We start from the raw sequence: 27,951 nt of genomic DNA, 5'->3' as shown, positions 1-27,951 counted from the left end.
GGAAATTTTGTACGTCGGCGTGCCAGTTTGGCGCCAGCAATTTCGCGGGGCAACAACAGCGCTAGAGAAGAAGGAAGCTAAAATATTTCATCATAAACCTCTGGAGAACATAGTTATAAACGGCACACAGTGAGTTGGACGGCGGTGGTTTTACTGGTTTTGATGGTGTGTGTGTGTCGTTCCTGTTTCCTGCGTTTCGTCCTGAACTCCGAGGTGAGCCGTCAGTGTGTGTGTGTGTGTGTTTTGTCTCTAAAGTGTAATTTTTTGTCCGCTAGCTTTGTTTATGTCCGTGGCGGTGAGTCTAAATAAAGCGGGACAGGTGAGCGGGGACGTGAGGCGGTGTCTCCCCGGAGTTAGCGCACTTTTTCCCCGCACGAAGCTCCTCCAGCTGCGGACACGAGCACGCAGCCTGCTAGCTAACTCGTTAAAGCTAGTTATCATTAGCAGGCTGCTCGCTAATGTCTCCTAACAAAGATGCGTCCTGCGACTGTGTCCTCGAGTATTTACGCACCAGAAATTAATATGTGGTGCTCGTTAAGTGTTATTTACAGCAGCTGACAGACCAGATTTGGTTCCTCTGGGTGTCTGTCTGCTAACTGGGACTGCTGGCCTCTATCTGGTAGCGTCCACTAAACATGTGTCCACACACATTTGAACAGTCCTAACCTTTTGTCCCCATGTGTCTCTTGTTTACAGCTCTGGATACAGTGGAGGGTGAACGCAGCTCGATATAAATCTCACTGAGGTGAGTTTTGAGCATGCGTGTGTCTGTGTCTGTCTGTGTGTCTCTGTGTCCCTGTGTCCCTGCTCAGGATGTCATGATGTCTCAGAAGACCTCATGCAAAACACTGACTGGTATGAGTTTGCAAAATTAGCAAATACTGGCCAAACCGTTTATCATTTACAAATATATAAGTGATGATATTGGGAATGCATCAAACATTGTTTGTATATATATATTTCTTTGTTTAATCTATTATGTTACTACTATTATTATTATTATTATTATTATTATAATGTTCAGAGCTTTAATATTACACACACTCCTATCGCTCTGAACAAAATGTGCTTTTCAAAGTCAAGCTTTAAAGATGTAATGCATTAAAATAATTTCCTGCTTTCCTTTAGTATATTTTTTTAAACCAACATTAGTCCTAATCACAAGTAGGAAATATTCATTAAGTTTTAGCTTTATTTTTTATTGATATTATCTCAGTGGGTTTTATTTTCAATCGTATGTTGTGCATTCTGTGCGTGCTATTTTTATAATAATTTTTATCTTACTTTTACTGGTATATCAGGTAGTTTTTATCCATGTGAAGATGCATTCTACGTACTCTATTCTGATCTTCTCTTATTTTTACATGCAGGATTTATTTTGTCTATATGTCTTCTAGGTCTTTTCATGTGAAGCACTTGGTGCATGTAATTTCTTGGTGTAAAGCACACTGGGCTGCATTTGTTGTATGAAAGGTGCTATAAAAATAATGTTTATTATTATTAGTCTTTTTTTATTTAACCCTCTAAATGCCAGGTTTTTGTCATGATGCCACTATGTTTTTAGATGAAAAACCCCACAAACTGAATTATTTTCAATACACCGAAGTAGATTTTTTAAATCACAGTCTGGGATATGTCAGTGATTTGCTGCAACATTGATTGTGACAGTGCAACTAATAGAAAAAGCATGTATTTTCTCCATATGCCAAATATGGCAAAAAATGACATCATCAGGTGGAAAATAGTCAAATTTGCAAGTCATGTTTTTCCGCTTTGATGGCTGTGGGATCAAAAATTGCACTTTGAATGAGAATCAGTGGAGCCTTTTTTGGACATAACAGTATGAATGTAATAATTTTGTCTCCACTGTGTATTTTAGAGTTATTGTGGGAGCTGAGCTGGACATTCAAAGATTAACCAAAAATACACAATCTTGCCAAAATTTTTGCCATATGCATGAACACAGACAAAATTATCCTAAAAATTAAGAAAGAAAAGCGTGCAAAACAGTTATTATTAAAGGGTTATTATTATCACTAGAATGTGTGCAAATTAGCTGCTAGTTTACTTTGGTGCAATAACAAATTTAACTTATTTATGAAGAGAATTTAATTATGGTCTGTCCCTGCAAAGATGGACTTTAATCAAAATAATCATTCCATAATATTGATTCCAGCACTCTTTGCAATCTGTGCTACTGCAGTCCTGTTACTGTTGACAAACATCAAATTAGACTCTGGTGAAGGATTTTTGGAGGTTTGTGGTCTTTTCTTAACATTTTAGTCTAATTGATTTTTCCTAATTAGATTTCTGTGTGATTTGTGCAAGTTTTGTTTTCTGGCTCTAAATATCAGTTACTGTCTCCCTTTATGTATTTCTTTGATTTGATGATATTTTGAGAATTCATCGATGTTATCCCACGACATCTTTTTTCTGCTGTCGTCATATAATTTTAACATTGTTTGGAAATAAGATTTTAGAAGTACGAACATGTTCACCTCATGAAAACAAACAGTTTCAGTTTTAAGCGATTTTCATTTTTAGTCAACTTGAAGCCTCGTTTGTCACTCGGTCAGATCCGTCCTTCTCTCTGTTTTTAAGGCCTCGAGGAGGTGAGTAATAATGATGGCGACGGCGGAGCCTCCGAGCGGCTCCAGCTTTCTTCCTCTACTCGAGTCTCTGGAGGACAGCGCCGCTGGACAGCCCGAGCAGACAGACGCCTACCTCACCATCGCAAAGTACGTTACCAGTGCTTCTCTTTGAGCGTCCGAGTTCCAGCTGGAATACGAGAATAATGATTTTCTTCTCCCCTCCAGTCGCCTCAGTGGAGAGGAAGGCCGACAGTTTCTTCCTGCAGTTGAAAAGCACTTTTCTCGTTTGGGTAAAGCCATCCTGGTGAGTCTTTTGCACATCATCAAAACAAATAAAGCATTTTAATCTCCCATATTAACAGAAACTATGAAACCCGGATTGACATCAGTTTTCTTGTGCTGCATTCAGATGCAAAACGAGGGGAGCTTTATTTGAAAAGTATCCAAAAATGGGGAAAAAATGTCAAGAAAACTGAATTTAATTCTAATAATTTAATATTTTAAATTGTTTGAATTGTTTTCTATTATTTTCTTACTTTATTTTAACTTGATGTTAACTTTTTTCCAGCTAATATTCTTGTAATGGGGAAAATATCCAGAAAGCTATATTTAATTGTAATAATTTTACATTTAAAGTAATGTTGGAGGAAAAAAAATCTATATGTTCAGCACTTTTTTTTTGAAAATGAATTTACTTGTTTGTTTTTGTTTTCTTCTTTTTTGGTATTCAGGTATTGTTTTTGTAATTGTAAAAATATCCAGAAGCTATATTTAATTCTAATAATTTTATTTTTAAAAATTATGTTGCTAGGTTATTTTCCTGTTTGTATATGCTGTTTTTTGCTTCTTTTTTATGGCTTGCTTTCACGTTATTTTCTTTTTTACTTTTTTTAACACTTTTTTTCGGGGCATGTTTTTTGCTCGTTGCCTTCTCCCCGAGTTTCTGCAAGAAATCCAACCAACGCGCTCAGATTTCAAAGGTTTGAAAGCTCTCGGTATCTTTGATACATTATTCTGCTCTCGTCTCGTGTTATTTCCAGGCTCACATCTCCAGTCCGAATGCAGAGCTGAGCCAAGCCGCCTTACAAGCTCTGGGGTTTTGTGTTTACCATTCTCACGTCGTCTCTGGAGTGTCCGGTGAGTTCATTTACGTTTTTTATGCTTCAGACGAGATTTAATTCTTTGGGAATCGCATTAAATCTCTTTTTTTGTTTGTTTTCCAGAAACGTTTGCAGCAGAGATACTCTCAGCACTTTGCTCCCTCGTGGTGAAGTCGACAGATAAGAACACGTGCACCAGAGCATTATGGGTCATCTCCAAACAGAGCTTTCCTCCGGACGTGGTCGGCAAAAAGGTGAGCGACGGCGGAGGCTTAAATCCAGAGGAATATGAGTGAAAACGAGCGGGGGGGGGGGTTATTTCAGGGGCGAAGGGTGGCGCTCTGCTGCAGGTGTATTGATCGTTGCTTCACTCAGGTGTCGTCCATACTGGGAACACTGGAGAGCGTGTGGAGCAGAGAGGACATCCAGTCAGTGGTGATGGAGCACGAGGCCTTGAACGTTGTCATCAGGTAACGGAGCAGTTTTTTTGTTTTAAACATGTCTGTATTGTGATGACCGTGAGCTGGGTCTGATGGCTCTCGGTGCTCGCAGGTTGCTGGAGCAGGTTCCCGCCCAGATGGGTGAAGGAGCGCTGCGCTGGGCGAAGCTCATCATCCCGCTGGTGGTCCACTCCGCCTCTAAGGTGCGTCTTCGGGCCGCAGCGGCCCTGGAGATGGGCATGCCTCTCCTCCTGGAAAAACAGATGGAGGTGGCGGCTATCATCGAACCCATGATGTCCTCTGTGAGTTTCTGCGTGTGGCACTAACAGCATTTCGTGTGTTTTTTGTTGCTGTTTGTTCTAGTGATGTCATAATACTGGATTTCTTTTTTACCTGGGATACAATACCTCGAAAATATTAAAAATGTAGTATCAAAAATATTTAGCATTTAGAGCCTTGAGTTAAAACTCTTTATTATAGTTTATTACAGATTTTGACTCCCACTCTAACAGGGACTTCACGATGCGTTCACGCACACGTCTTAAAATGGTTTGAATGGAAAATGTTCTCTTCTGTTTTTCATTTGTTGAAATACATAAATCTGTCATTACTTTCTTGTTCTTTTGCTCGCTAAAATAATAAAAATACCCTTTTGTTTCTTCACTGGCAGATTTGAAAAATTTTATTTAAAAATGAAAAAAATTCTTGAGGGTCCTCAAGAGTATCTGTGATAATTTGCAAGTTACTTTACTGCAGCTTTTTTTTTTATAATTAAATACTACCAAACTTTTAACATAATACAACGTTTGTCTTTTCTTCACAGAAACTGATCCCAGAGCTCCAGAAGCTTTTCATGTCCAAGAATGAGACCAACGTCCTGAAGCTGTGGCCTTTATTCGTCAAACTTCTTGGGAAGGTAAAGCGCAAACATCTCTGCATGCGTTATCTCTGAAATATTAGTTGATGAATGGATGACCGAAGAGCAAATGAGTAACGTGCATAAAGAAAAGTGAAGTTTTGGGAGGGAGGTAGGTAAGTGACTTTATCTGTACCTGGAGGTAGTTTTGTTTTGTGAGGCACTTGTGTTTAAAAAATAAAGAAAAATCAAGAAAATGTCCGTCCCAGTTTCCCAGAGTAATATGACCTCTTCATGTCTCTTTATTTATTTGATTAATTATCTGCCATCATAGTTAATAATTTAAAGGCTGGAGGCAGATAATTCTCAGGATTTCTGCTCTAACAAAAATAATAAATTGGTTCATCTGTTGTATGTTTGTGCTCCAGACCACGTGATATGAATAAAATAGTTGGAGATAAATTTTCTGTCAATCTGCTCATCAGGTATTTGTCTCATTTGTCCCTATTTGAGGGTGAATTTTTACTTTTTGCCCCATGTGGAGGAGTTTACTTATAAAAAGACCACAGATGTGTATTTTTAGATGGAGTAAAAGTCGGTCAGTTCTCAGGTGGATGTTACTTTTAAAGAAAGATTTAAAATGTATTTTTTCCTGCACAGCTACTACACAGAGGAGGTCCTTTCATCAACTCTTTGCTGCATCTGGAGGAGCTCGGTTTCCGCAGCTCCTCTCCCACCATCAAGAAGATCGCCTTCATCGCCTGGAAGAGCCTCATCGAAAACTTTGCCCTCAATCCCGGTGAGCCCCCGGCTCTGAGCTCTTGGATTTAGCCGTGTAAAGCCTCCATGGTATGATTTCTTAATATCTCACCTGTGACTCCTGCAGACATCCTTAGCAGTGCCAAACGCATGAAGCTCCTGATGCAGCCGCTCACCTCCATCAACGTCAGGACGGAGGCGCTGCTGCTCACCAAGGTGGAGGTCTGGTGGTACCTGGTGGTCCAGCTCGGGCCCAACCTGTCACCCAACTTTGATCAGGTTAGACACGCCTCTTTCACCTGCCGCAGCCGGTCTGCACCACCGAAAACACGACTCAGATCCCACATCATGTTTGTTATCTGTAGGTAGAGGTGGGCGATACAGTAGAAATTGTCGCGTGTTTTTGTGCCTCCACACTGGCAATAGATGGAGACATTATGTCCTCTGGATGCCCGTCTGTCCATTGTTTTGAATGTGACGTCTCAAGAATGCTTCGAGGGAATTTCTTTAAATTTAGCACAAACACTCATTGGCACTCAAGGAGGAACTGATGAGATTTTGGTGGTCAAAGGTCAAGGCCACGGTGACCTTGCGTTTGTCTCATTGTTGTGAAAGTTATATCTCAAGAACACCTTGAAGGAATTTCTAAAAGTTTGACACAAACGTCAACTTGGACTCATCAGTGGGATGATTATAATTCAGTGTTTAAAGGTCAAGGTCACAGTGACCTCATAAAATATGTTTTTGTCCATAACTCAATAATTCATACACTCAGATTTCACACTAATGCCTAATAGGATGTAATAATGAAGTTCTGACATTTTATAGCCAAGAGGTCAAAGGTCAGCAGTGACATCATCATGTCCTGCAAAAGCACTTTTCTGGCCGTTACTTGATGACATATTTCAGGAACAGAAGGGGAGACATTTAGTCAGATGTTGTGTTGGTGACACTCATCTTGAAACTGCTGATTGATCTGTGCTGCTGGAGGGCAGATGTGTGTGAAGCGTTTGTGTTTTTCACAGACATGGATGTAAACCGTAAGAGAAACTTGACCGGTGTGCAGAGGCACACAACCTTGTGGCAATATTTCTTATTTTTTTTTGTTCACCAGCATGAGAACCGCTTGGCCATTTTGGTTCTCTCACTCTCTCCTGCAGCTCTCTGTTTTAGACACACTCACAAAAAGCAGGGCTTTTGCAGAGCTCCTGACTGTGACTATTTAGTCACATTTTGCAACCGCAGAGCGCCATTGCGCCTTGCAAATACTGTTAACATATGAACTGGAGAGCTGTTAATTAATTTTTTGCCACTCACAGTGAATAAATCCTTTTGTTTCTACACAGTGTTAATAGTTTAACTTTCTGCTAATGTTAACATCAAACTTAAAAAAACCTTAAAAAACCCTCTGCGCAGGTGTGCCTCCTGGGTGCCAGCCAGTGCAGGGTAACGTTTCAGCACACACCAGGATGCTTATGATGACAACAAAAATATCAACACTTTCGACCTGAGACCACCTAGGTCCTTCAAAATAAAAGCAACGTGTGTTCTGCTTCAGTGGATTGTATTATAACAGTACTTTATATCAAACTTTATTCTAACAGTACTACTGGCAGTAGTTATTGTTTTATATATATATAGATATATAGATATATAGATAATATATTGTGTATTGTGACATAGCCTAAACATATTGTAATATTATTTTAATAACATATTGCCAAGCCCTAATCTGAGGTTTTACCTCATGAGTTTTTCACTGTGATGTCCTGCAGACTGAAACTTTGTGGTGTGAGTGAACAGTATTTGTTTCTCTGCAGGTTTCTGTTCCTCTGCTACAGTCCACCATCGGTCCAGACTCCTCATCAGTCCCGAGCACCCCCTCAAGAGCTGGCGGTCAAAATGGAGCTGTTACACCCAGCACGCCCAAGACTGGTACGTTTATAAATCTACCTCCTGGGACCTGTTTCACGCAAATACTGCAGCTGCATCACAGTGAGAGAGGACATTGATGGAGACATTGTGTGTCCTTCTCTGACAGGAAATCCAGGCTTCAACAGTCCCAACAGTTCGATGAGGATGAGCCTGAACTCCAGCACGCACGTCCCCTCCGCCTTCCCCTCCATCCAGCTGCTCGGCCTGGAGATGCTGCTCCACTATTTTCTGGGGCCAGAGGTCATCGCCACAGCAGCAAAGAACAAACTCATCCTGAGTCTCGGTGAGAGTCAGAGCCACATTTTTACACGTGAAACAGCTGCTTATACATTTGCACTTTCACGCTAATCCGTTTATCAGCAGCTGGTGTTAGTGACATAACAAGAAACAGCAATGCACAAAGAAACATGAGGAAGACGACGGCCAGCAGGCAAACATGGGTGTAGACAATTTAAAATATTTTAAATGTATGAAGAGGAAAATGCACACAATGTGTTTGATAGAGCTGTGAAACAAACTTTGCATTCATTGGGGGAAATAATGATGTTAAAACACAGAGTGTCAGACTGAATAAAATAAAATCAGCAGTGTGCATAATGTTTTGTCTATACATTTAAAAAAAAAAATGCAGTTTAATTACAGTTTTTCCGTATTAACCATTTAAAAAAATAAATAATTGGGAACCAGTATTTTAGATATATAAAATACAAAGTACAGTTGTTTTTTTTGTCACACCCCAGAAAGTAATTAAAACAAAACAAAAAATGAACAAAGAGAAAACCACGAAAGGAAAGACGGTCATGATGCTTACTCCAGATGCTCGTCTCTTTGCAGAGCCCCTGAAGCACCCGCTGCTCTGCGGCGCTTCCTCCTTCACTAAACACGGCGCCGCGCTCACGTCCGGTGTCAGAGACGGATTCATCAACATCGGCAAAGACGCTCCAGGTAAACGTGACCGTTTTACCGGACTGAGTTGATTGAAATTTCGTGCTGACTCTTTTTTCAGTTGTTTCCTTTTTTTTAATTCATTATTTTTATTATTTTTTATTGGGTGCGTTCATGACAGTTTTTTTACTGTTGATTACAGAAAGCTATAGTACTACACTCTTGGTACGATTAAAGCAGTTTTGTGTAGTTTTACCTTCTCCACCTCCTCCTCTCAGCGTTTGGCAGAATGTCAGTCAGCGTTGCCTGAGTTGAATTAAGCCACTGTTATTGCCAAGAGCTCCGTAGAAACTGCGGGAGGTCGTGCTTGTGTAAATGCTCAGACTTCCCAAATATGGAAACAGCTTTTCTTGACAACTTATATTCTTTGACTTGGTCTAAGAGTTTCTTGACGACACTAAATAAATAAATGAAAAAACATCTTTAAGGGGACGAGCGTTGGGAGTCAGTGAGCTGATGCAGGAGAATCAAACGATTGTTGTTGTTGGCTCTCTGCAGCAACTTCATTTCTTAGTGGGAGTTCAGCACAAAATCCAGCCTGCGGTTTGACATCGCAGGGGGCTTCGCTGGTGGGGCCGTGTTATTAGAGGTACCTAATAACACGGAAAGTATGTCTGTGGCAGCTCTGCAGGGTGATGAATGTAAAGGAAAGGTCATGACTCGTAGCCACTTTCCAAACCACGTATGTTTACAGCTGATAGCTGATCGGCTGCGTATAAATCACGTTGCTGAAACACGTGCTCTCATGTTTCCTGTCTTTAAATCTTTAACCCAAAACCTGCCGTCCTGAGTGCATGCAGAGTAACAAAGTCTCTTTTCCTCCTCTGGCAGATTCTCTTCTGGCCGTCATTTGGACGAGTCTCGTCCGCTTTGTCAACTTAACTATAGAGTCTGGTGAGTACTTGTATCTTCAGTCGCCGTGACGTCATGTGTTATGGAGAGAAATGCAAATGACTCACTGTAAGCTCACAGGAAGGAGAAACAGTGTTAAGACTGAACTGTGATACGAGTAAAAATCCATCAGATTTTAAAGACATTTGCAGCACTTTTATTTGTTTTGCTTATTGGTTTTGCTTTTGGCATTTTTATCACCACAATAAAAGTCGATCATTGATTACACTTAAAATGAAAGTGACCGGTAACATTTAAACAGTGATATTCCTGCTGTTTTGAGCGATTGTGTAAATAAAGAAGTGTGTGAGCTGTTGTGGCTGCTGCTCAGCTGCGTGGGGATCTTACAGTTGTGGTTCTCACCTCGTAGCTCCACATAGAGAACTCTGATTGGGTCTGGGCTCTGTCATGTGAGTGAGGACCGCTGAGACCTCGTCCTCGTCTCCTGCCCGGCCCACTCTCACTGTCACATCAGTTTAAGTCGGAGCGGTCAGATCCTCGTGGTCTGAACGCTGTGAAGAGAGTGAAACACTGAGGGGCTCGTCCCCGATGATGACTCGCTTCTATAAACTCACATTTTCATCTCTCAAGAAAAGATGTTTTTATTTGCATTTGATATTCTGCTTCTTGATGAGTTTAATTTCGTCTGTGTGTGTGTGCATGTGTGTGTGCGTGCGTGCGCGTGTGTGTGAGCAGGCAGTAAGAAGGACCGGCAGGGAGGGGAAGTGCTCACACTGATGCTCCAGGCTCTGCAGAGCATCGTCACCTCAGAAGCTTTGCCTGCAGACAAAGTCCTGGTAAGATAGAGATCAAAAACCTTTAAGTCTGCCTCATTTTGCAGGTCCACGCACAAAAGTGAGTCTCCAAAAATCATGCACACTTTATCAAAGGTCTTTTAAACACATCACTCAAAGGCAGTATTAAATAATAAAAATGAAATAGCCTTTTGAAAACCTGAAGCCTTTTGAAAACCTGCCTCTCAGAGGTAATTTTGGTTTTTTTTAAGCTTCTATTTAAAGGAGCAGTGTGTAAGATTTAGGGAGATTTATTGATTTATTAACTGTGAGGATTGCAGATTTTAACCAGCTGGAGTTTGTGCTGGTTTGAATGTTTTCTAAGCTGAATTATCCACGGACGACTCCTCAAAATAAACATGGACTAAGTGATTTGAAAGTGTAAAAACAGTGAAATAAAGCAGTAAAAAATCTGTGTTTTTCTGACTTAAGTGGCCGTAACTGGAGCCAGTGTTTGTTTTGTCCATTCAGGGCTTCTGTAGAAACATGGAGATTTCCATAAATGAAGACCATCTCCCCTTATGGATATGTTATATTATTATTATATTTTATTCCATGTCGCCAATATATCCCCCTAAATCCTGCACACTAGACCTCCAGAGACCAAAAAACAATGTTTTACTAAACAAAAAAAAAACTTTTTTTAAGCACAATTTTATTTTGTTTGAACAGTTTTGGACGGTCCGTTTTTGGTGAAAACTTCTCATAGTTAACAGTTTTAGTTTCTTTTCTGGCAGCTTTAAACCTACTGATTTGATTATCTTTATATTTTTTGGTTATTTTGCCGTTATTTCGAAGTTGAAATGGCTAAAAGCCAAATATTTCTGCTCCCTTCAACTGTTAAATGTCTCCCCTCAGATTCTGTTTGAGGCCACAGTGAAAGGGATTCCCCAAAGAGTTCTTGGCTCCGCCTCCTATCAAGTGGGCAAGATGGATGTGCTGAACGTGAGTGTTTCTTCCATCACTGTCGAGCACAAATTCACATTCAGTATTAAAGGAGAAACGATCGTAAAGAGGAAACTTTGTGTTTAATTTCTCAGGGAACGCCGGCTCTGTTCCTCATTCTCCTCCTCTACAACAGCAGCGTGCTGCCAGCCTACATCGAGGACGAGAGGTGCTCTCATGCTTATTATTGTCATTTATTGGCGTAAGATGGCGGCTGAATCTGTTCTCACAGCTGGAGTTTGGTTTAGTCTCTCCAGGACAAAGCAAGAAAGACTTGATAATAATAATGATAATACTTATAATTAAATACTTATAATTTTATTTGTAGGCACATTTCAAAACACTAAAGGTTGCCTTCAGAGTTAAAAAACAACAGTAACAAAAGATAAAATAAATTAAGATGACAAATGTACAGTGAATGAACACTTTTGGATGTAGGATTATTGTGTTTTTAGATTTAGTGATTTTTAATACACAGTACTAAAACATAACCTAACCTCTGCAGTTTTGTTGTCATTGATTATTGTTTTGCGCCATCTGGTTGTAAAACTGTAAACTGCAGGTTAAATTTGAGTTTAAGGAATATTTCAGTCACCAAATAATATTATAACAATCTTTATTAATATAGCACTTTTCAATCTTAAGCACAAAATGTTTCCCAAATTTAAAAAATTATAGAATAAAAATAAAATATCAGAGACCCATGTAGCCCCTCCCCCACGCCTTTTATGACATTACCAAAATTAATAAGAACATTAAGAGCACAAAGAATAATCAGCACAGATGGGGCTCTAAGTACAAAAATACAATTTCATAATTAGTTAACAGAAGATTAGTAACTGATATACAGATGGTCAAGAATTCCTTAAATCCACCAATATGTGTTTTTTTACTCATGAGAAATAATAACCAGCTTAATGCATCTTTGTATAAAACAGTTTTTTATGCGTCTGAATTATATGAATTCATGAACGTGTTTCATAATCTCCATATTACCTTAAATCCTAAAACAGCGTCATCGATGTCTTTCTGTCTGCAGGTTTTTTCAGTGTCTTCAGACGCTGGTGAGCTGCGGTCTGTCGGGCCCCACGTCCCCTCTGGCGTTTGGGGAGGCGGTGCTGGGCGCCATCAGACGCAGCGCTGCGTCCGTGCAGAACAAAGAGCAGCTGTGGAGGATGTGGAGCGCGATGGTCAGCCCGCTCACAGACACCATCACACAGGTGGGCGGAGATGTGGGAGAGTTGTTGAATATTCGAAGATTTAATTTTCATTTTAGTCTTACTCAGGCCAATCATCAAGTTTGGTTTGAGCGATCAGCGCATTTTTTTAAGTGCGAAATGAACCGTGAGCAACAACTGATGTCCGAGTTATAAAAGAGAATTTTGTGGTGATAAGGGCAGCCTTGCATGGAAAATTTGGCAAAATATTTTTGGAGGAAATACAGAGAATAAAATACCCAAAAAAAGCATTAACAAAATATTAGAACAAGTTTACATTTTTGGTATCAACACAGTCAAAAAGCACAGTGAGAGGAGCTGCTGAGGGGCAAAAAAGGCCTTTTTCCCTCAGTTTACCTAAATCTTGCTTTTCACCTGATTTCTTGTCAGTGAATTAATATTTGGTGATTTTAAAGGAAAAATAAATACTTTTTTTCTGAGGTACCCCTCACCAGTTTTCTTTTTTTGAATAAATAAAATTGAGAATTTTTTTTTTTTAAAAGGAGAAAAAAACATTCCCTCCAAACCTTACATACTTTGAAAAAATAAATATTTTATATTATTTTATCTTTAAAAGTTGCCAAATTTTCTGAAGAAAAAAATGGAAAGGAACTGATGAGAAGTATTGACGGTCATTTTTGGAGAATGTATAGTTTTTGAAATTTGCCTGAAAGTCATTGAAAAGTCATGGAAATTTATTGGGTGGATCGCTGTTTTCCCCACTTTATTTAACACTTAAGTTTATTTTCATCCGTTATAATTATTTACAGTAAATATATACTGTAATCTGTAACTGAAATATGCATGTCATGATCAAAAAGAAGTTTCATCAATAATAAACTGAATTTGGCAAAAACATTACATTTCACCAGCCCTTTGTGGTGCAGACAGAATAAAACTGCAGGAAGCAGCTTCTGATTTTGTGCAGCTGCAGAGTGATGTTTCCTCCGACAGCTGCGGTCAGTGAGCATGCCAGCAGAGCACTAAGTGAATTTAACATTTTCAATCACTCTTTTCTTACAGACTAATGAAGTCAACCAAGGTGATGCTCTGGAGCACAACTTCAGCGCCGTGCACTCTGCCCTGTTGTTCCCCATCACTCACCTGCTGCACGGCTCCCCGCTACAGCAGGTCGCTTCACCTTTTCATTTTAACCACACGGCATCAAACTTTCAACCGCCGATCGCCCTTTAAGGACACGAAACACCTTTTTCCTCTTTGACTCATTGGTCTGATTCTGTATTTTGTTCAGGCGGCCCAGAAGTCGATGCTGTCCTCGTGGTCGAAGCTGTACAAAGTGTTCGCCCGCTGCTCTGCGCTGGTGGTCACAGCTGAGGAGAACATCTGCTGCGAGGAGCTCTGTGCAAAGATGACGGCTGCTATCGAGAACGATGCTCTAATGGTGAGTGGAGGAGAAGAAAACTGACGGGGTAAAGCAACGATAACCACGAGGATGTTAACATCTAAAAACTCAAATATTTATATATATAAAGTATAAAATATGAATTACTCTGCTAATCTAAAAAATAAACACTTTATGATTTTAAGAATAAAGAAAGAATTTAAGGTATAGCTGCGTAGATTTAAAGAAAACAAAAAAAAGGAAAAAAAATCACCAAAAATTTAGAACGAAAAAAAAATACAAAAAATAAAAAAATCACAAACATTTTCAAAGAGGAAAAAAACCTGAATCTCATTTTTTATTTTAAATCAGCAGTAAAATAAACAAGATGTGTTCAAGAACTGTCAGTAATGTGGAAAACCAACAATAATTTCTGTTTTTACAGTTTCTGGCTGTGATTTGTTGTTTTCTCCTCCCCTAAAGCCAAAAATAAGAAGACAGGTCCCTCCCCAGTGCTTAAAAAAATATTTGAAATGCATCTCCCTTTTTGCATAACCCCTTCCATCATAAATAACCAGCAGTCTCTAAGTTAAATTTTAATATTCAATTCAAATCCTGTTCTGAATTTTTTTTAAATAACATAAAAAAACTAATTACAAAGTAATGAAAAATAACCAATAAGAAGTATTTATATCGGTGAGTTTCAGAGAATGTGGGGTCTTTAAAATATATCTGAATAAAACATGATAATTGCTTTTAAAAATAGTAAAAGTTTTTATTTTAATTTGTTTTGAGAACCTGCTTTAACATTTTAATTCTGTCTGATTTTACAGGTTCCCTCAACATTAAACGCTGTGGCCAGTATCCTCCAGGTCATGGTCGAGTGTGTGGACTTCTCGCCATACACTCCTCAGTTTCAGCAGAAGCTGAAATGTAAGAAAACTTCAGTTTACCTCATTTCAGTCTTCACACTTTGATTAAATGCAGTTTTTAATCTTTTTTCACTCCGGTCTCTTCCAGCTCCTCACACGCCGGTAAACTGGATGAAAAAGAGGAACAAGGTTCTTGGGAATCTGTCCACCTTCCAGTCCCTGCTGCTGCAGTGTCTCCAGGTTTATCTGGAGGCTGCGGAGGCGTCCTCTGAAGCCACAGGACTGTCTCTGCTCTCCATCCTGTCCGCTCTCTTCGCCAACTTCGCTCTCGCCAACACCGTCAAGGAAGCTCTGACGTCTCTGATTCAGCCTCTCACCCTCTTCTACAAACACGCAGCCAGCGAGCCGCCCAAATTCTCCTCACAGCTTCTGGGAAAGGTATGTTGTTTGTCCAATGAGAATGCAGTTTTTTTAAGTATTTTTAAGGATTTTAAGTGATAATTGTATGTTTTTTTTCAGTTGGAGAAGCTTCTCGGCGACGTCCTCGGCTGCCTGCAGACTCGCTCCACTCTGGCGTACGACAGCGAGCTGCTGGCTCTGCTCTCGCCGCTCCTCTGTGTGGTGTTTCCTCACAAGAGCAAGCAGCTCCGCACATCAGTCACCCACTTCTGGAACGCCACCTTCGCCAACGCAGTCAGCCTCACTTACCCCGAAGAGATCAGGTAAAGAGCTTCAGTCGTGTTCAAACCCTTTGAAATCTGGAGAGACATCACTTTTCTGGTGCAGCTTTCAGGCGTCTTTCACAAGTATTTGAACCTTTGAATCAAAGCAGATTGGTTTGATGTCTTTTGAAAACACGGGGAAAAGGCAATGACAACATGGCAAAAAATGTCCCTCAAATTGCAAAATTAAGTATAATTAGAAAATATATTGTTTAAAAACAAAAGAAGAAATGAAATTTATGTTTATTTATCAGTATTGCATATTTAAAATGATATTAAATTGTTATTTTGAAGCTTTCTATTCAGGTAATTTCCTTGTTTGTTTTGTTTTTGTTTTTTAGGTTGTTTTTAAATTGCACATTGCCTTCTTCCCAAGGTTTTTGAAAGAAATTAAGTAGTAAAAGAAGTATTTCGTTTGATGACCAAACAACAGAGGAAATCACAGCATTCTCATTGTTGCCATTTCATTTCCACAGACCGATATTGAGCCACGTGAAGCAGAAGACCCCGATCATTCTCCCTGGCTTCGAGGTCGTCAGCGTTGCTGACGAGCTCAGTGGACAGTACTCCGTGAGTTACTTTTACCTTTTTAGTGTCGTGATCGGAGCCACATTCGCCGCTCTCTCTGGTCTCATTTTTGTTATTTACGTCTGATTTTGTTGCGTCTTCAGGGCGAGAGTTCCCAGCTAGAGACGAAGCTCAGCGGCATGCCGGTGTCCTCTGCGGGGAAGAGGGACTCACTGCTGGGAAAAGCTGCAGAGCTGAAGGACAGGAGCTCCACAAAGACCTCCAAGCCAGTTTCTGTAAGTTAAAAACCAGAACAGGTTTTATTTGGGATGTATCAATGCTAATAAACATATAGAAAATGGTTGTTAAGTTCACTTAAGTGTAGTTTAGTTTGCACACAATTAAATATTTACTTAAAGATCCCCCCGCCCCCAAAAATAAAAACAACAAAAAAAACAAAAAAGAAGAAAAAAACAAACAAACAAACCATCAAACCATCCTAAAGTCACATTTTACAGAAAAATACAACAAAATATTAATAAAAACAAATAGACAAAAAAAAATGGTCAACCAGCAACCCAATAAAAACAACAGCAGACTAATAAAAAAGAAGTCTTAAGTGTGTCGATCGAACAGTTTTATTCTCCATACTGTGACCCGAACTCAACAAACTGCTGCTGAGGAAAAAAATAAAACCCAGAATTCCTCCTGTGCTGTGTTCAAAGACCTGCAAAAACCTCAGAAATCAGAGAGGAGACCTATCATATCTTTCTGATATGCCCCCTCTCGCCTTCTCCCTCATCAGCTACCACCACACATAGGCCTCATTTTGGGGAAATAATGACGTATTTCTGTTGTGGAAAAACATACATTTGTTTAAGGAGCACAGTGATTTTCTTTTCCAGGTGCTTTGCCAGCTGTTTTATCACCGCGAACAATATATATATATTTTTTTTATTGCTTCAAAAGATGTTAAAGCTTTTTTATATAATGTTTAAGTAAGATGGAAAATCTCCCGTTCTGCAGTAAAAGAAAACGTATTGTGATTATGCAAGAACAGCTACTCCATTTTTCCTCAGACTGAGTTTTTTTTGGGGTGTTTTTAATTGCTTCTCATGTACAACTGGTTTCTGTCGTCTTCCCTTCAACAGACAAAGCTGGACTTTGGTTCTCCGAAACCTCCTCGTAGAGGAGTTCTGGAGGAAGAGGCCTCTATCGACTTTGTCTTCATTCCTCCTGAGACGAAGGAGCGTGTCCTGACGGAGCACCAGAAGGAGGTGAAAAGGACAAAAAGGTCAGATTAATTCTTTTGTCTGTTTGTCCATCAGTGGTGCTTATAAAACCCATTTTAAAGAGTCCATGTTGTCAGTCAGCTAATGTTTTTTTCGCACACAGAGTTGACATTCCTGCCATGTACAACAACCTTGATGCTTCTCTGGATACTACAGTTTTCACCCAGTACACACAGAGCCAAGAGGACTCTCTGTAAGTTCTACCACAGTCAAGACAAATCCCTGCTCTCCCATAAAAACACAACATTCACATAATAAAAATGCTTTTTTTTCTCCACAGGGACAATTTGGCAACTGAACAAGCTGACAAGGTTACCACCGAAGCTCCTGGTGAGGTAATGAAACACACATATTCCCCATCACACACACAAATCAGCACTGCCAGGGCACTCCAGTGTGAGCTGTGTTTGTCCTGTTTTTCATTCGGACAATGAGAGAACGAATAAAACAAATCCCCTCGTACATTGTTACTTGGAGCACTTTCTAGCTTACAAAAACCATGTGTTTTGGAGTTTTAGTGACACAGTATTTTTATTTGATATATTTTACCTTTATTTAACCAGAAAAAAAGCCTTGAGTTTTAAAATCTCGTTTTCTTTTCTTTATTATTTTTTCTGTATTTTTATTTATTTATTTATTTGCATTAATGGACCAGTCATGTAATGCTGTGCAATGTTACGGTTTATGCACTTGCTTCTTGAAAAAGTTTTTTTTTTTTTAAAAAAAAGATGCTCTTCCAAACCAGGGATTTGGCATTCCCTGTTGTGGTAAAGGTCGTTAAACTAAGCACTGTCATTAAATTTTACTATTTGCTAAAAAAAGAAATTAACTTATAATCATTAAAAAAATATCATACTGACTAATTAGTTTACTGACCAAGACAGGCAACAACATAAGTAACAGACAGACATCGAGCAAAAATCCAAATATACATTTCCAAAGCAAGCAATATAAAACACAAAATGATAATACTTCAACACAATTACAAAAACAATAACTTTGAGTGTGACACTTCAATCCAGGAAAATTGCCCCCCAAAATTGGCAAAATATTTAAAAAAAAACAAAAAAACAAAACAGAAATCAGATCATCTATTAATTTCCAGCAGTTAGTCGGGCCCTGGTGGGGGTGGCAGCAGGCAAAGCATGGTCTCAGATTCTTTTCTTGCTAATCTTCCTGGGGGATCCTGAGCAGTCCCAGCCCAGATGTGTAATCTTTCCAGTACGTTTTGGGTCTGCACCAAAGTCTCCTTACAGCTGGGCAGGATACGTCCCCATGAGACACAGATGGGGGGTGTTAGTCATGTTACTCAACTTTTGTAATCAGTTGCAGTTGCTCACATTTGCTCTTACAGTTCATGAAAAAACAATAAATGATCAACAATGACGCTTTGTGGGGGTTTAGTGTAAAATAATCCTGAAAAAAAAACAGTGACTATGTTTACATGAACAAAATATTACATTTTTTTGCACTTTTTGCAGTAAAGCCAATACTCCTACTGACTTACTTACATTAGGTGTTATTACGGTACACCAGGGTATGAAGAAATGCTACCCTGTGTATTTATGATGGTATGACAGTGATGTTTTACACTGTCATACCATCATAAATATACACGCTCCTCTCTTTTTTAAACTCAATGAATGTACTGTACAGCACGCAACACCACACACTGGTGTGACAGGCAGCTGAATTATCCACTAATACCCGTTCACATGCAGCTGCACATACTCCGATTAACGTGCCCTAACATGTCAATTATCATGTCAAAATATGAAACAGTGGAACAGCTGGAGTCGCTTATGCCAGGATTTTTTCAAAGTTTTCCCCTGGTGGTGGACTTGTTTGACCGTGTGAACACAGCCTCCCTCCTTCACTCCAGCTTACTTCTTAAAAAGATATTGCATGTAACTCCCCATCATACAACAGCACAATACAAAAATATCATCAGGCAAAGCAAGATAGAACCTCCCACAACCAGCGCTTTGAGATATATATCCCCCCCAGCAACAAAGAAAATAAAATACAGAAAATAAATGCAGCCCTGATTACAAGACACAATACATGGATTAAATTTGAATCCACATAAATCAGTGCCAAACTGTTAACAACCCCATGTGATCCAGTTCATGTAATAATACTCCACAGTCCACACAAAACAGATTCAGAGATCCATCATATGTTACTTTTCTCCTTCTCTTCCATGCCTTTAAAATATTAGAAATGTGTGGGGTTTTTTGTGCATGCATTTTTACACCTTGCAAACTTTTGTTTGTGTATGATGCATGAATGACGGTTCAAAGGGCTGAATGTAAATTGATAATAGGCTGTGTGTCGCAAACCGCGGATTCTTAGATTCCTAATTGTGCTTTACACATGTCCAAACGATGCTCCTAAAAACCAAATAATACAGGCATATTCCACATTGTAATCTGAAAATGCTGTTTACATGACCCATATTCCAATTTAGAGTATAGTTGTACACAAATAAATGAAATATAAGTTTCCATGTAAACATAGTCAATGAAGCGCCAATACGTTATATTTATGGTGTACTCTTTCACACACAGAACTGAAATTAGTTTAAACTTCGCATGTTTTCAAGGAGTTGAAAATGCATGCACGTTCATAGTTAGATCAGGGCAAAAACAGATGCTTTATGACAACTTTTTTTATATATTTGCAGACAGATGTAGTAACTTGCATTTGGTTTCTCTCGTGTTCCCCAGAAAAACTTGGAAAAAGACGGAGACTCAGAAGTTCCAACAAAAGAGACTCAAGACTATGCCAGTCCAGAAGCAGTCGAGAACCTGCCAGAAAATAACAAGCAGGAAGAGATGATCACTGAGTCAGCAGATGTTTCTATGGAGGATGATGACAGAGCAGGAGACTCAGAAATGCAGTCTAAAGAAGGCCCGAGTCCTAACATCTCTGGCTCCTCAGATTTGGTGTCAGGGACTCCCCAGAAACCCAACAGTCGCCGTCAGTCCTTTATCACCCTGGAGAAGTATGCTGACAGAAAGCCTGCCAGCCCCAGCAGTGCGTCCACGTTCACAGGTCCCCTCGTAAAGACCTCCAGTAGTCAAGAACGCTCTAAAACCAACAAGAGGTCATCTTCCCGGGCTTCCCGGACATCCACTCATCCGAATTCTCAGGATTCACAGTCCTCTCAGACACGAAAAAGAGACTCACACTGTCCTGTGCAAAATGCCATTGAGTCTCCTGTAAGACCAAAAGACTCTGGGATAAAAAGTGAGCCAGTAAGGCTGACTGAGAGACTTCCCAGTGACCCAACAGAGGACGAGGACATTATCCCGGACACACAGACTGAATTAGAGGCCAAGGAAAGTCCAACAATGTCCTCATTAGAGGAAATTAAACCTTCAAGCGAGGAAGAGGAATTTGAGCAGAGTCTGGATGATTCTCAATCCTCTGGTACCCAGACTTCTTCAGGTGAACGCAGGCGGCCTGGACGCCCGCGAGTCAAGCATCTGCTGCCTGGAGAGGACGCAGATGAACGGGAAGACAAATATAAAGTGTTGAAAAGGAGACGATCTGGAGGGGAACCTAAAAGTGATTCTTTAAACTCATCACAAACCAGACCAAACACGAGAAGTAAGCTGGCTGCTGAGGAGGAGAACAGCAGAGTACGAACGAGGGCTCGGAGCGAGTCGAGCCAAACCAACTCTCGGGGTGGGGCGCACAAGAAGATCAGACTGTACAGCAATTCACAAGACTTTCTCGAGAAACCTGAACCCAGAAGGAGAAGCACCAGAGAGAACGAGTCCAGCCAAACTGAATCACAGTCAGGTACTCAGTCTGATCACGAAAGCCAGTCACAGGGTAGGCAGAGACGGCAGAGCAGAGCATCATTGGAGGAGGCTGGAATGAAGAAAAAGGTTTCGCCTGAAAAGATGGAGTCCAGCCAAACTACCACATATGAGGCCGATAAGGATGATAAGCCAAAGAAAGATTCTCAGGTGATTGCTTCCTCCTCTCAAACTGGTGGCAAGTCCCAAGAGTTTGAGATTGTAAAACAGGCCAGCAAAGATGCTGATAAACCGAATGAAGATTCTCAAATGATCACTCTTTCCCCTCAAACAGGTAGCAAATCCCAAGAGTCTGAGATTGTAAAACAGGCTGACAAAGACGCTGATAAACTGAAGGAAGATTCTCAGGTGATCACTCCTTCCCATCAGACGGACAGCAAATCCCAGGAGTTTGATATTGTAGATCAGGCTGAAAAAGATGCTGATAAGGTTAAGGAAGTTTCTCATATTGTCTCTTCTCCTCAAAAAGGTGACCAATCCCAAGAGGTTGAGTTTTTAGAAATGACCGACAAGGAAAAAAAACATTCTCCGATAGCTGCTTCCCCTCCAATGAACGAGTCCCAAGATAGATCCAGCATGACAAAAAAGTTGTTGAATGAATCAGAGGTAAAAAACAAACTCAAGACAAGTGTAGACACAGATGACAACCTTAGTCAAGAGGACTCTCAAGTGATCACACCCTCGTCTTCTGATGGACAGTCTCGGCGTAGATCCAGAAGAAGCAAGGCATTATCTGAAACAGCAGAGTCTGAAGATAAAAGTACAAATAAGGATTCATTAGGAAAGACCAGGTCTAATTCGCAGGCAGCCTTGACAACTGATAGTCAGGAGGAGGCTAAAGTTGGAGGTAGGACCAGAAGGAGCAAGGCACAAGAAGATTTGTCAAAGTCAAGTCAAAGCCAAACCCCAGAGAGTTCTCAATCATTAGATACTGCAGGAACAACAGAGTCCTCTCAAGGTAGAGGCAGATACTCGAGACGAAGATCTTCTCAAGTGTTAGGGGCCAGTTTAGAGTCCTCAGAGTCTGAATCCTCGGAGGCCAAAGAAAGCCCCTCTGTGCCCAAAAAGAGAGGGAGGAAACCTCGAGCGTCTCTTCCAAGTCCTCTCACAGTTGACTCTAAAGAAGGCAAAATTAATAAAAATATAGCAAAGGATGATTCTGACTCTTCTCAAAAGATAGATTCTCAAAGCATAGAAAAAGATTTAGAGGATTCACAGGAAACTCAGGATTTGCAGGATTCTGAATCGCTCCAGGTTTCAGGCAAAACTGAGGCGCAAAGCAATGAAGAATCACCAATGGAGGTAGAAGCTGATGCTGTTGTAGATAAAACTGACAACTTGAAGATGAACGAGTCGCTCATTGACTCGCCTCGCAAGGAGCAAACACAAAAAGACTCAAACATTGAGAATACCTCTTGTCAGAAAAGTGACACTGGGGACATGGCATCTGCTGAAATGCTTGAATCAGATGCAGTCAGTACAGAGCAGATTCAGGAAAAGCTGCCCTCTGACTTGTCTTTATCTGTTGAGGACGCACTGGTGCCTCCTGATGAGACAACAGAGAAACTTCAGGTTTCAGAGTCATCAGAGGAGAAAGCTGAAGAGATGGCTGGTGACAGTGTTTCAGAAAAACTAAACGATTCAGATTCAGATCACCAAGAACATCTGGTGGAACCAGTAGAGGATGCAGCTGAAGGCGGTCACAGTACCTCCTTTGAACAAGACCACATGGAGTGTCCAATCGTCAAAGATGATCTCAGGAAGGAGGAAGAACAATCTGCCTCCAACGAAGGGGAGTTGACAAACCAGCATACAGAGGCCATCGCCGAGGATGACGCTTCATCTCTAAAGGAGAGTGATAAAGATGACAAAACCCTTGTTGCGGAGTGTCAAAACGAAGACGAAACTCAGACCGCCAACACTGAAAGTGCTGTTGTCCAAAATTTGGATTCTGCTCTGGCTGATGCTTCAGTGTCATCAGAACCAACAAGCAAAGACGCTTTTGCAGATTCTCCGGTAAAGCAGAAGGACTTGGAGGCAGTAATGGCCACAGATGTCGGCCAAAGCCCCAGCAGTGGCAGGACCAAGGGTACCTGGTCTCCTTCAGCATCTCCATCAACCAGTATTCTGAAGAAGGGCTTGAAGAGACCACTTGAGGAGGAGACGCCCTCACCTCTTGTCAAAGTAAGTAAGCACCTCATTTTAATTTGTTTTTGGGTACCCAAGTTCCCTCTAAAAGTGTTTATCTCCTTTGAACTTTGCAGTCCAGACGTGTATCCTTTGCTGATCCAATCCAACATCAGGAAACAGCAGATGATATTGATCGTCGCAGCCCTGCTGTCAGAACCAGCTCCCCCAGAAGATCCAAAGTTAGCAGTATCCCACAGCCGAAGGTACGACTGAGGCCATTGATGACCTTGATTACCTTATTTCTGATTAACATGAACCAAACTTTCTCTTTGGAAAATGGTCTGACTGATCTAACTAACATCTTTTTTTTCCTTTCTTTAGTATGTCACAACTCCTACAAAAGGTCTACTGATCCTGAGTCCCAGAAATCTGCACAGTCCAGGTTACAAGAGCTCCAAGAAATGCCTGGTACGCACACAACTGAAGAATCAGCCCTTCTGCCCACAACTCCAGTGATCGCTCTCTTTATGGATCTGCTTTGGTTTCTATGGAAGCCCTAAGCGGCCGTTTTCCAGAGATAAGAATAATATCTCGAGTTAATGAAACTGTTTTCCTGAGAGAGCGACACATAGTTCGTAGTTTTGAATTGAGAGCCTTTGAGTTGCGTCGACACAGTTTTTTTAACATGGAGGCAGCAACATAGTGCAGCTTTTGATTCAGTAAAAGGATAATAGTCCTAATTGTAGATGTGACTCTTTTTTTTCTTGCCCTCAGATTTCAGAAATGAGCCAGGAGCCGCGTCCTGTCCCCAGAGACTGTATCTTCCCCGCCCTGGTCGGCTGCTCTACACCTGTAGAGGCTGTGCTGCCTCAGATATCCTCCAACATGTGGTGAGTACAGCAGAGTTTAGAAAAGAAAAATACTTTGCACAATGAGTCAGATTTAAAAAGTCTTGTCTTATTTGATGAATTTAATTGTTACTGCGGTTGATTTTCGTCACAGGTCTCGTGGGTTTGGACAGCTTGTTCGAGCCCGAAACATCAAAACGGTCGGTGACCTCAGCGCTCTGACTCCCAGTGAAATCAAGACTTTGCCAATTCGCTCGCCAAAGGTCTCCAATGTCAAAAAGGCACTAAAAATCTATGAACAGCAGGTATGCTGGAGGGATAGAGGGCTGCACAGATGCAAACTATCACATGCATTTTACAGAAATATATAAAGGTCTAACTTCATGACACTTTTTGTACTTGACATGTCGACGATTCTCTTGTAGCGTAAAGGACGGGGTGGTGACGAGTTAAAGAGTTTTGATGAAACGGAGATGATGACCTCCGAACTGGAGGACAGCAGTGCTCCTCAAAACCAGGATGAGGAGGATAAGACCTCAGGAGAGACTCTAGGTGTGTAAAAACTCTATTTAAGGAGGCTTGCAGCTTTTTTTGTTTTGTTTTGTTTTAAAAGATGACAAAAATGATGTCCAATGCTGTGACAGCTTAATGCTGGTATTTTGCTTACTTGCAGAGTGTTAGATGAAAAGATCAATACGTCACTCATTGGTAATTGCATGAAGCTAGAGACGGTTAACTTAGCATAAAGACTAAAAACACAAGCAGAAACAGTTTAAAGGTTAAAGGTGGTTAAAGTTTAAAGCCACCAATTTGTTTTTTTGTTTGTTTTTTTTTGGAGGATTTTGCCGGCCGTTTCCCGTTGTTTCCAGTCTTTATGCTAAGCTAACTATCTTCTTAAAGTTTGTAAAAGTAATGCTTTTCCTAATAGTTGATAGATATACATTATTTTACTGTTTTATTTCACTTACTTATTGTTATTATTTCTTCTAATTGAGTCATCTTGTGCGTGTGTATGCATTGGCAGATATGTATATATGTAAGTATGCATACATATATGCATGTCCTTATGTGTATATGTAGGTGTATGCATACATTTCATTATAGTTGCTTTTAGTTTTTGACGGCACATTGTGGTTTTGCTTGAAAAGCACTTTACAAATGTATTATTATTATATTATTATTATTATTAAGCGTCATCTTTGTATTTGCAGCAACAGCGCTGATGGACGAGCCCGTTCCTGCAGATGGGAGGACGGAGCAAGACGTCACCGGGAATCAGACGCCGGCCGCAGAGCGGAGAGCTGAAGGAGCGCTGCACCCGGAGGCGCTGCCGTCAGAGCTGGAGGCCCTCAGCTGTAGGATGACGCCACAGGAGCTCGGTTACTGCTCCCCGCAGCAGCTGCTTCAGATGCACGATCAGTTGGGAGGCATGATGAGGCAGGTGGTCGTCGAGCTGCAGACACGTCTCTGCCAGACGGACGGAAAACCCTGAAGAGACGACGCTCCTGATGGATCAGACGGATACACAGGTGTTAAAATGCACATTAAAAGACCTCAGCTCATTTTTCTTTGCTTCAGGTGTTTTTAATAAATACTCGCAGCACTTTTGGTCATCTGTAGCTTCAGCTGTTGGCTAGTTAAAATGATTTTAAGAAACACTCAAAGGGAAGCACAGTCACACTTTCTAAACTGTGTGAAAAGACAATTTTAATAGTTGTAGTCTTGACATGGACGGTATTTTCCTACTCTCCTATATCGACTAATAAAGGACTGATGTTTGACTACAGATGTAGAAGAAATATAATTCTCTCCACTTCCTGTTCAGTTTTGTACATATGCTTTCTCTAATGTCGTTTAAATTTCCCCATGTGCCTGTTTTTATGTTTACAATCCCACTCATCAGTGCTCTTGTATATTTTGTAGTATTTTTTAGTTTGTAAGCCTTTTCTGTCCTTTACTTTTAACATCTTATTGCATTTTTTTAAAATCCTGACTATAGATGGTAGTGGACAGTCTACACTTGATGTGGTTTTAAATTCCTCAATAAAAGGCAGAACTTTTAATGAATTTTTGAAGTTCAATTAGAAACTTTCTGCCTCTGTGCCAGCTATAACTGTGGCCTGAGGCGTTCTGTTTTTGGGTTGTCCATCTGTCCGTACACACGTCCCATTCTTGTGAACACGATATCTCAAGAAGGCCTTGAGGGAACTTCTTGTGTATATAAAAACAATATCTTGTGTGTGTAACAATAATATGGGCTATAGCTTTGTGTCTTCCAAAGGTACAGTTTATAAGCAGTGTTGTAGTCAAGTCTATCTAAACAGAGACCAAAAAATACTGGGACTGACTCAAGACCAAGACCAGTCTGAGTCCCTCGCTGCACGACACACACAATGATAAAATTTGGAACATGCAACCCATAGATGCTCCTTAAATTTAAAATCCAGATTTCATAAAAATGCTGAAGAAAGCTGCTGCTGTATTTCCTGTTTCCGAGCGGACGAGACCGAGTAAAAATGTGGTAGAGTTGAGTTCTTGAGACGATTGCTACAACACTGCTTACGAGTATGAAATACCCTCTATGTTTTATCGGAAACTGTTTGGTTGAGGAATATTTCACTCTAAAAAGTTTAATTTTGGGAGATCTTTATTTGACTTGTCTGAAATTACAAATCTGGTTTCAGTAATCAGTTCAGGGTTTCAGTGAAACCTGTATTTTCTCCTGGAGAGTCCATCCTGTAGCACTGAACTCTGAACAGCGTCTCTTTGTGCTTTGGATTTGTGCTTCATGAAAACGCTGAAATACCTGTTTGAGGTGTGAAGTCACTGCAGGGCAACATGTGCAGTGACCTCAAGACTCCAAAATGTGTTTCAGTGATATTGCTTCATTGCTGCTCAGTATTTTTGAAATGTTTTGTATGTGTAACAGTACTACATATATTCTCATTCTGTATATAAGAAATTTCCTAAAATCCTAGAAATATCCTAAAATCTGAGAAGCAGCTTAAAATTTAAGAAATGTCTTAAAATGTCCTAAAATATAACAAACATCCTAGAATCAAACAAATGACCAAAAATCCTTTAGATATCCTCACATTCGAGAAACATCCCAAAATCTGAGAAATGACCTAAAATTAGAGAAACATCCAAAAATCTGAGAATGAACTAAAATTCTAGAAACGTCCTCAAGTATTAGAAACTTAGTAAAATCTGAATCTGAGAAATGTCCAGTAATCCCAGAAATGACCTAAAATCCTACAAATACCCTCAGATTCTAGAAATGTCCCAAAATTCGAGAATCATCGTAAAGTCTGAGAAATATCCTCAAATCCTGGAAATAAACATACTAAAATCAAACAAATGACCAAAAATCCTACAAATATCCTAAAATTAGAGAAACATCCTTAAATCTGAGAAATGTCCTAAAATGCTAGAGACGTCCTATAACATGAGAAACTTTGTAAAATCTGAGAAATGTCCTACAATCCTGAAAATGTCTTAAATCCTAGAAATGTCCCAAAATCTTTAAATCCTGGAAATGTCTTAAATCCTTGGAAGGTCTTTAAGTCTGATAAATGTCCTAAAATCCTACAAATATCCTCAAATTCAAGAACTGTCCCAAAATCTGAGAAACATCCTACAATTTGAGACAGGTCCTAAAATCCTCTAAATGTCCTAAATGTGTAACAGTACTGCAGATCCTCTCAGACATACTTGCATGTGTACAGTCTTTTCCTCGTGGTGACCTCAGTGTAAGGTCCCTCTGAGCGGGAGCATCACTCAGTTTGATAAAATCACATGAATCTGTGATCTCTGTGAGGATCTTGGCTGAGAGCCTGGAAATGTAAATGGAAAAACAGTAATGATAATATAATACAATGTGACAGAAGGTGCCACGGACTCCTCCCGCGGTTCGCTGTGCGGCGCGGCGGCCT

At 40.3% G+C, this 27,951-nt stretch overlaps 1 protein-coding gene across 1 annotated transcript; it reads left to right on the top strand.

The window, feature by feature from the left end:
* The first annotated feature begins 27 nt into the window (after positions 1-27).
* On the top strand, positions 28-26,083 carry rif1 (replication timing regulatory factor 1). Its single transcript, XM_042494252.1, has 36 exons — positions 28-213; positions 697-745; positions 2,602-2,738; positions 2,817-2,895; positions 3,632-3,728; positions 3,815-3,945; positions 4,067-4,161; positions 4,244-4,433; positions 4,955-5,047; positions 5,648-5,786; positions 5,874-6,025; positions 7,567-7,681; positions 7,788-7,964; positions 8,516-8,626; positions 9,458-9,520; positions 10,214-10,314; positions 11,170-11,256; positions 11,352-11,425; positions 12,296-12,476; positions 13,497-13,604; positions 13,726-13,875; positions 14,649-14,748; positions 14,836-15,125; positions 15,207-15,409; positions 15,886-15,979; positions 16,081-16,212; positions 17,068-17,210; positions 17,312-17,401; positions 17,489-17,543; positions 19,938-23,222; positions 23,303-23,431; positions 23,550-23,636; positions 23,943-24,058; positions 24,171-24,321; positions 24,442-24,568; positions 25,228-26,083. The coding sequence occupies exons 3-36, from the start codon at positions 2,623-2,625 to the stop codon at positions 25,506-25,508; spliced, it is 7,542 nt and encodes a 2,513-aa protein (XP_042350186.1). The 5' UTR covers positions 28-213; positions 697-745; positions 2,602-2,622; the 3' UTR covers positions 25,509-26,083.
* Positions 26,084-27,951: the final 1,868 nt, after the last annotated feature.

Source organism: Plectropomus leopardus, chromosome 10 (genome assembly GCF_008729295.1).
Source record: "Plectropomus leopardus isolate mb chromosome 10, YSFRI_Pleo_2.0, whole genome shotgun sequence".
NCBI classification, from domain to species: domain Eukaryota; kingdom Metazoa; phylum Chordata; class Actinopteri; order Perciformes; family Serranidae; genus Plectropomus; species Plectropomus leopardus.
The sequence above is the reverse complement of the archived record's forward strand: the minus strand, read 5'-3'. Positions and strand labels throughout refer to the sequence as shown.